Source organism: Alexandromys fortis, unplaced genomic scaffold, assembly GCF_014885135.2.
Source record: "Alexandromys fortis isolate MF-2015 unplaced genomic scaffold, M_Fortis_MF-2015_v1.1 scaffold_3, whole genome shotgun sequence".
NCBI lineage: Eukaryota > Metazoa > Chordata > Mammalia > Rodentia > Cricetidae > Alexandromys > Alexandromys fortis.
This window is the reverse complement of record NW_026067909.1, coordinates 4,324,973-4,334,010: the sequence shown is the minus strand read 5'-3', so window position 1 is coordinate 4,334,010 and position 9,038 is coordinate 4,324,973. Positions and strand designations below refer to the sequence as shown.

Genomic DNA, 9,038 nt, shown 5'->3' with positions numbered 1-9,038 from the left:
CCAACAACCTAGCTCCCGAGAAGCCAACACGAGACATTCATGAGTACCGGATGGATGCAGAACTTGCGGATGGTGTAATCCACCAGAACCACGCAATCCTCCACGCACACACGGATGTTCCCATAGGTCCAGCAGCCCTGGTCTGGCCAGTACTGGTAGCACTTTTCCTGTGAGGAGCAATGGAAGGCAAAGAATCAAGATACAGTCTGAGGCATGGCCTCCCACTAGCTGCATAAAGTCAGGTGACCCAGGTCAGCAGTCAGCTTCCCAGGAGCTGGGAGGATACCCTGCAAGAGTGTCTCGGTGGCAAAAGTGACTGGGGACCAACCAGAGTGTTTCGGGGTTGGACAAGTAACATCTCATCCCTCCCATCTTATTACTCCAGCCATGCCTGTCCATGCTAAAGCTGTTTCCTTCAGAGCTAGGGAGCCTGACCCCAGCAACCCTCTGGCTGAGTGAGCCTTGCCCCAATACCCCCAGAATGCTCTCCCTGAGCATTTGCCTGGGGCCCAGCACTTTGTTTCCTTCTGGCCAGGCCACTAATGTTTGCCACCCTGCATGCCATTACAAGGTCACGCTAACATGAGAACCTATGGGGTGCTCGTGGCCACAGAGGCTGTTCTTTACCTGAGCCAAGCCCCTAACAGGCAGTAAGCTGTCCATCAGCACAGCGTGCGGGCCAATGGGAACCACCCTAGAGGACAAAGAGCTGTACAATGTCTTCCTCGGAGACGTCTCTAAAATTAAGCAAGTCTTCCAGACACCTCACGGCTTGTCCTAGAAATGGCTAGTGAATAACATAGCAAACTGGCCTGTTCTCCAGGATCAAAATGCTCCTGAAGTAAAAGATGCCTGGCACAACAGAGACCAACATCCTTGTCACAATACTAGGGGACAAACATCACCCCTCCCTGTATCCTGATCTAAGCTGGCCTACAGTCACAGGGCATTGAACGTGGCCTGTAGTGGCACTGAAAATGTCTGGTCTGGGTGAATCTTGGTCCCCCGGGGCTCTCAAGACTCTCAAGCAATTATTCCTGGAGAGCCTCCTCCAAAGAGAGGAACAGGGGTCTCAGACCCCAGGGAACTCTTGGCTGCCCTACCCTCAGGCCTCCTTAGGTCACAAGATGCCAGTTGGGTTTTGCAATATACTGCCCAGGAAACGAAGACCACAATGAAAGCCACCAAGGAAAAGGAACTCTCTTGAGAAATGACTCCATCTGAGGTAGTGGAAACTGAGAAAACCAACAGGCGGCCCTGAGTCACAAGGCCAGGAAAATATAGCATGAGGCTCCTGGGGAGATCGAGACGGATGTCACCACCACGACACAGCAGGACAGAGATCCTCGGCCTCGGCTCAGGGCTACAATGGTGGCCTTTGGGAGAAGCAGCCCTGGGAAGGCACGGTCTCTGTCGGCAGTGGGTCACAGAGATGCGAGGGCTCTGATGAGGCTCAGTTCTACAGAATGGGGGGGGTCTCCCCTCACAAGGCAGGAAGCCAATGGCGAGAGCTCTGTTTCTGTCATGTCACTCTTTCCGTTGGTGACAAAGGAGAGCAAGGGTGGTAGGGGTCATGAAGTAAGAAGCAGCAACCCCCACGCTGTCCCCTCTGTTTTCTCCCTGCTGGGTCAGAGAACTAGAAATGGACACTGAAGACTTTTTCCTGTGCTGCTGGGCACAGAGCCCACCAGTTAGGTGCCCTGGGGACAGAGTGCTCTGCTAACTGTTGAGTGAGCCCCATCCTTGTTCTCCTGTGCACCCCAAGACTGGGTGTTCTATCCCAACCCTGTAGGCCCTGCCCATGTCCTCAGCACATGTGAGGATTAGGCTAGTGAAACGCATGCAGAGGGCCTTGGGTGGGAGCCCAGCAGGCAGATACCGTCTGCCAAGCTGGGCCTTCATGCTAGAACATGCTAGAAGCACAGTCTACTGGCTGGGTCTCCCCATCTGAGAAGGCTTCCCTAAGGCTTCCAATTCCCCTTTCACTTGGAAAAAGAGCTCTGTGCCAACTCTGTGCCAACAGCTCTCCCAGGGCTCTTTTGCTTGCCCTTCCAGCCGGCATCTGAGCCAGGTCCTGGCACTAGGGATGGAGATTCGGGCTCAGCAGACACTACCAGAGTCAAGGCAACTGTGCCTCTCAATCTTAGCTGATCGTGTACACGCCATCCTTCCATGAGCCTGTTGTTGGAGACCATTGCTCTAGTCTAGAAAAGGCCTAGGCAATGGTGTCCATTGGCAGCCAGGCCCACCAGGTGCGAAGCACACCCATGCCTTTCACTGTAAGGTCTGTTATCTCCAGTGGGGTTAGAGCTACGGGTGGCCAAGACGATCCTCGGGACAAAGAAGGGAAACTGATTCCTTATGTCGGAGCAGGACAGTGAGGTATAGAAAGGTGGAGATTTAACTTCAAGATAGGGTGCTGGAAGGCCTGAGTACTGTTGCCCCCCCACTGATGGAAGAGAGGTGCCCATGCAGAGGGTCAGGGCCTCCCTAGTGAGTGCCAGGCTATAGGGAAAGGCTACAGGGTCTGTGCAGGGCAGCTTACCTCCTTCCTCTCCTTCAGGTTCGTCAACATGACGATCGTGGCTGACTTCTGCTCCCAGACCATCCTCCAGAAGTCATTCACTGTCTCCTGCTTGGGGCCTGTGTGCAGAGGGGAGGGTCAGCATGGAGGCGTTACATCTAAGCTCACCCAGTGAGTTCAGCCTTGATGGCTTACACCCTCCCCAGGCACAAGACAGGCCCTGCAACCTGGAAGCTGGCTGTGCAGTCCAGCAGAGTCTGGGTGGCCATGTTGACTCACAGACAAAGAAAGAGTAGCCCAGAGGACTGTCGAGGGCCATCTCTATTCTGCTTGTCATAGTAAATGGAAGCCACCACATACTGGAGTCCCTCAGAGTCACAGGCCCCTCCAGACAAACTGGAATGTGAATGTGTGGGAGTGAGTGCGTGTCCTGAGGGGCTGGGAGGGAAGGGGCAGGGAGAGAGAGAGAGAGAGATCAGGAAAAAGAAGAAACTCCTCTGCCCTTTGTCCACTTCCTGTCTGAACATGACACAGTGCCTAGGGTTATAACAGCTATTGCGCGACCCTAAGGCTAAGAGTTCTATGCTCAGGAGGAGAAGCTTGGGAGATAAAGAAATGCTTCTTTGGCAAGCTGGTGCTTAGGACAGAAATGCAGGCCTTTTTTTCATGTTTCCACCAACGTTTGACAGATTATTCTCTCTCATTTACAGAGGGGCACGCGCGGTCCCCTGTGTATAACGAGTGTTTCTATTTCTAGGGAATCTAGCCTAAGAGGAGGGGGAGGGGAAGTGTCATTTCAGCTTCACTGATCCCTGGGGAATTGCGGAGCCCTCCTGGAAAGATAGCCTTTGGCTGACTAGAAGGTTCTCTAAGCACAGGATGGGACTAGGTCCGAGGGTGAAGACGTGACTTTGTGGCTAAGCCATGGCAGCTATGACCTTGTTCTAATCAACCCTATCCTCCCCTCACTGGCTCTGCCCTTGATCTAAAAGCCCCTCCATTCCATCCCCCCTCCCCCAACTGAAGTAGGAGCCTTTTGGAGTTCAAGCATATGAGGGAAGTCAAAGTCACATACTGAATGTGAGTCTAGGCTGGTGAAGGGCAACCAGAGGTCCTTGCATGTGCCTTAAAGTCACAGAGGGGAACACAGCATGGGCATCTGACACAGAGACACAGGGGTACGCACACGTGAAAAACCAATGTGAATCGTTGGCATGGCTGGCAGTTAGATACTGGAGTGACTGTGTAAAAATACTGAGCAGACATGGACTAAGTCGAAAGCTTGCTTACCTTGAGCTGCTATGAATTTGTTCTTTTCTTTGTAACCCTAGAAAAATGAAGTCAGACCTGTAATTATCCAGGACTATCTTTGCCCAGGGGACCACTTTGTTCATAGAAGGGCGGGGTTGGGGGGAGATTCACCCCATAGAGTGTAGAAAACAGAAAAGAGTAATACGAAAACAAAACCCACCAGCAAGCTCAGAGATAACAGGTACTGTTTTCCCTAGGCCTTCACTATTGTTCTTTCTTTGCTTGCTTGTTTTTCTACACACACACACAAGCAGATATACACACGTTTATATTTCTAGTTGGGCTCGTATATTATATACAAATTCTTTGATTTCTTTATATTTTAAGTAAGAAATTTAAAACCTTAAATGGTATTTCAAAAAAAAAAACCCTAAATCAATTTCATAGCCTATTGTGGTTTGTCTAGTCCAGTGCATTTGGCTGGTTGTGGTTCATCAGCGCTATAAGGAACTGGACTGAACACCTTAGTAGTCATTATCCCTCCCAGAACTGTTATCCTTGTGACTTCTGGTGAAGATGCAAGCTGAGAAAGCATGGTGGCCTCACACTCTCCGTGTGACCAAACTGCCCGAAGGGTGGTGACCACACACACTCAGCATCAGAGAGGAAGAAACCCAGACATCACAGTGCAGACCCAGCCCCTGAACACCCAGCTTCGGCTTCATGTCAGGCCAGGGGAAAGGAAAGCAGTCAACTTACATCTATGTAGGATGCGTTAATGTAGTCAGAGCAGGGGACTCCGTCCACTTGGCTCAAAATCACTCTGGAATGGTCATCTGGGAAAGCAAGCAACCCATGGTGTTAGGACAAGGAGCTACCGGGGCCCGGGGTGTCTTTATCCAAGTGTCAGTTACTGGAAGGACATAACCAGGTCTTCCCTTGAGGTCAGGGCGGGGTGCCTGGGCCTCAGCCAGGGGAGGGAGGAGGAGAGGTGTCCCCATGATCATATGGGCAGAACAGCAGGGAGCAAAGTGACCATGTTCTCACAGTGGGTCCAAGCGTTAACAACTGCAGGTGCACATAGCGTGATCTCAGGATGAAGAACTAGGTCTTTCCATTCAGGTTCTCCAGGGGATAAAGGGTTTGGGTCTCTGAACTTCAATACCCATTCATCACCATCTGCCCCAGGGCTAGGGGGAAGCAGGGCACTCGCAGAGTTGGACTATCAACGACGGAGAGTTCAGCTGACTCAACAGGCTATTTTCCAGAGTGAGAGGGTAGCCAGAGATGTGTGTGTATGTGTGTATGCATATTTGTGGTGCTGTGTTTTGTGTGTTACATTCATGTGTTATGTGTTGAGGATGTGTTGTATGGTATGAGGATGATATTGTATGGTGGGATGATGTGTACTGTGTTGTGAGTTATATGAGCTGTACGCGTGTGGTGTGTGTATTTTTTTGTGGTATTGCGTGTTATACGTGTGTGGTATGTACATATGCTTCAGTGTGCTAAGTATGTGCTTTGTGGTAGGCCATGCCGATTACGAGTTTATTATGTGTGGTGTGTGGTACAACGTGTATAGGTAGTGTGTGTGGTGTGTGCTTTCAGGTGTGTGGTATGATATGTGTTATCGTGGACTATTCGGGTGCGGTATAGAGATGGTGTGGGGTATCACAGTGATGTATGTATGCACCAGGGAGCTGTGGCCGTAGTTCCTCCACAGCCCTTTCTTCCAACAGAAACTTTGCCACCGATGCGGGAAGGACTGTAGTCCCAGCACTGAGGAGGCCGAGGCAGGCACGTTGAGAGTTCCAGGCTAGCTTGGCCTTTGCTGGGGCCCACTTGACACAGAAGGGTGTTGGCTGGGCTGTGTGTGCTACCTCAGACTCTCTGACTGAGTTTCATTGCTGAGCTGCATCTGTCCTGCTCTGGGCAGAGGAGGGGAGGGCACAGATCGGGGGACACGATGACAAACCCCAAATCCACTGCCACCCATCTAGACACTCCTGCTCAGGGGCTCGGGGCCTCGGGATGGAAGCGGCTGTGGTACGGCACATACCGCACTGGCTGAAGAGAATTTAGAATGCCTCACGCCGTGGAACAGTTACGGAAACACAGGCCAAAAAATAGCATCTGCGCGGACTGATTCTCTCACAGCTTCTAAGCGCTTCCTGCTTCTTAATCCTGAAAAGTCACACTTGGCTGTCAAAACATCACTTTCTAAAATTATGAGCACTGGCACGCTTCCAGCAGAGGGCCATCAAGCTGCTGGCTTCGGAGAGTCCCCGCAGGCATGAGCCTAGCCTCTGGACACAGAGCACTTGACTCCATTTTGGGGATTCCCAGGCCACGGCCCACACTGCACTCCAGCCCAGGGGCATCTCTGAACCTACTGCCAGTCTACCCTGGCTTGGGATACACTAAGAGAGGCAAGGGACACCTAGAGCTGTGGGCACGGGGTCCTCCCATCCCCCCTTGCAGGTCGTAATCTGACTCCATGGTATCCAGCCCACTGTCTTGCCCCAGCAGGACCTGCCATTCCATATAACCAGGTATGTCTCTCCTTAACCAGGTGCCACGATTGGTCCTTGTCAGGCACGGTGTTTCCATGCTGTAGGAAACTCAAGTCGACAATGAAGAGCTTACCACTCTTGGTAAACACACCATGCCCCCCAATCCTGGGTAGCTGTCAGCACCCCAAGTCAGGTGTTACTCCTGGAGAGGAGGGCTGAGGCCGGCCCTCACCCTGGAGCAAGAGCAAAGGAACTTCTGGGGGACATTGAACTGGACAGTTTACAGTGCTGCCGTACTTCCACATGGGGAGAGGGCAGGCTGATTTCCTTCTGTACGGCAACCCTGCCTTGTATGTAGCAGAAAGAGTTTGGAAGGGCACCCAGCCTGTGTGAGTCCTCGGTGAGCTGAGAGCTCCACCTATTCCTGTGGCAGGAGCTGGACCCTGATTCAGTGTCCTGAGCTCTCAGCAGAAACTAGAACTCCTCTGTCTGTCTGTCTGTCTGTCATCTGTCTCTTTTCTTTTCTCTCTCCCTTTCTCCCTCCCATCCTTGTTTCTTCTCTCATCCTTTTCTTTTCTTTTTTAAATCTTTTCTGAGACAGGGTCTCCCTTGCTATGTAGCTCAGGCTGGCCTCTATTTGGAGAGTTTCCTGCCTCAGCCTAGGGGCTGCTGGGACTATAGGTGTGAGCTGCTACCTCTGTCTCAGAAACATTCTTGGGTAAGACTGTAAGTGTTAGCTTTGGAAGACAGCAGGCTTAATGACTGAGAGAGAAAGTTTGGTAAGATGCCCTGAATGTCCTTAGCTCTGAGGCACAAGGAGCTGTGTGACCTGTCTGATAGATGACCCGAGGCTAGATTTCTAGCACTCTCTGGAGGTAGCAGCTCCATGCCCAAGGTTTATATGAGACTTCTGTAAAGCCCACCATGACCCTAGGATCTAATTTAACCTATAGTCCCAAACACACGAGGACTAAATCAAGGCATAAATTTAACTCATCAAGAAGGGTGAAGCATTAAACTAGAAGCCAAAACTGATCTTTGAACATCTCAATTATCAGGGAACACACGCCACTCTGAAGAGCCTGACACCCTCTTGCTGTGGCCTTTCTTACCTTGGAGCTCCTGAGCCACAGCAAGGGTCCCCTTCTTCCTCGGATTCCACAACCCACTCAGCAGTAAAGCCACTGTATCCAGAGTCTAAACTTAGGACAAGCAACCCTCTCAGCCTTGCCATACAACTACTTCCCCTTCCCTCGGCCTTGACAAGCAGCAGTTTGTCAAGCTCTAGGTGGCAGGTTTTACAGAAATGACTTAAAAAGCTTGCGGATGGACAGCTGGGAACCGCCACCTCCAGAAAGTACTAGAAATCTAGATCATATATTAGACAGGTCCCAGTTTTGCGTACATACAGCACACTGAAGCTGATTATGGCCAGCTCCCTGTCCCCACCAGGCACTCCTCAAGAGCAAGGGCCTCTGGCACCAGCAGGAGGCCTTTGTTCAGGATGCCAGCCTGAGCTTTGTGGAGTTGTTTGTGGCTTCTCTTCTGTGGGCCTGAAGGGTAAAGCTGTGGTTCAGGGAGGTGGGAGGGGGGAGGCCTGCAGATTGCCTTTCCTCCAGGGCCAGCTTTTGAAAAGGCAGCTGGGAACATGCAGGGTTTGTCCTGGCGGCTGAGACAGTCACCCCAGGACCAGGCTCCGCCAGCTACAGCAGGTCACAACAGAGGCCCAGCCCACAGCAGCCTGCACCCTAACTCTGACACTTCCTGGGCAACCACGCTCCCCAGCTCACGGTTACTGTCTGCAGCTGAGGTTAGAGAAAGGTCTGTTAAGCCTTCTTTCAAGGGTGCCAAACCCATGTGGGCTTTGCATTCTACCGCTTTGGTCTTAGGTTCTGGACTATAGAGCACGTTGGAGAATTGCTCCAGGTAAGCCTCAAACACCGACTATGAAGGAAAGTGCTGCTTGAGGCCACCAACAGGCCTAGACTGGTGTCCAGGAGTGAATCTGGCAGGAGAGGCCTGGCCCATTGGTGCCCAAGCCTGTGGGGAGCATTCCTGCCCAGCTTGCTTCCTGTATGCTTAGCAACCAGCGCAGTCAACAGCAACCAAGACACCCACGCCCCGTGCAGGGAAATAGGCCCTCCAGACAGTGTGGCCCTGGATTCCCTGGGACGAGCACTGAGCACATGGTCACCAGCAAGCTGCCAAGTGTAATCCGCATGTCATAGACCATGCAAAGACAAAGAATAAACAACAACAACAACAACAAAGTCTTACTGGGAAGAATGTTGGGATATCTGTTCTTTTCTCTGTTTTCTTCTTTATTTGCTAGATCAAACGTCCCTTGTATGTGTCCAGATGGCAACGACTGGAAGGAAACGGAGAACAGAGTGAACATTGTTGAATCTAAACCCAGGTTCCTGTCAACTTCCCTACCAATCCCAGGAATTAAACTACCATCTGTCCATCACTCATGTCTTTCCTCAGGCCTCACACTAGACACTGAGCAGACAATGAGCTCTCCCCTAAGCTTTGCGAGGTCAGGAATTCACTCACATCGCAATCCCATCATGCCCCAGTCCATACAGATTTTAGCCCAGGAGGGGATTCCTTGGGTACAAGTGAACTGATCCCAAAGGGGTCCTGGTGCAGGGGTCAGAGAAGCAAAGACTACCAAGAAGAGGGTGCTGAGACCCTGGCCTAAGCTGCAGTTGAGGAGGAAATGGATCCTGGAAAGGCACTGTAGACAC

At 51.6% G+C, this 9,038-nt stretch overlaps 1 protein-coding gene across 4 annotated transcripts in view; it reads right to left on the bottom strand.

Moving 5' to 3' along the window:
• The window catches only part of Ptpre (protein tyrosine phosphatase receptor type E), a 144,448-nt gene that overhangs the window by 18,725 nt on the left and 116,685 nt on the right, over positions 1-9,038 (bottom strand). For all 4 annotated transcript variants that reach the window (XM_050137189.1, XM_050137185.1, XM_050137186.1 and 1 more), the window contains 5 exons: positions 8,566-8,656; positions 4,535-4,611; positions 3,815-3,851; positions 2,546-2,643; positions 48-167 (listed from right to left, as the gene is read on the bottom strand). In XM_050137189.1, the coding sequence (XP_049993146.1) occupies positions 48-167; positions 2,546-2,643; positions 3,815-3,851; positions 4,535-4,611; positions 8,566-8,656 (423 nt within the window). The remainder of the gene's footprint in view (positions 1-47; positions 168-2,545; positions 2,644-3,814; positions 3,852-4,534; positions 4,612-8,565; positions 8,657-9,038) is intronic.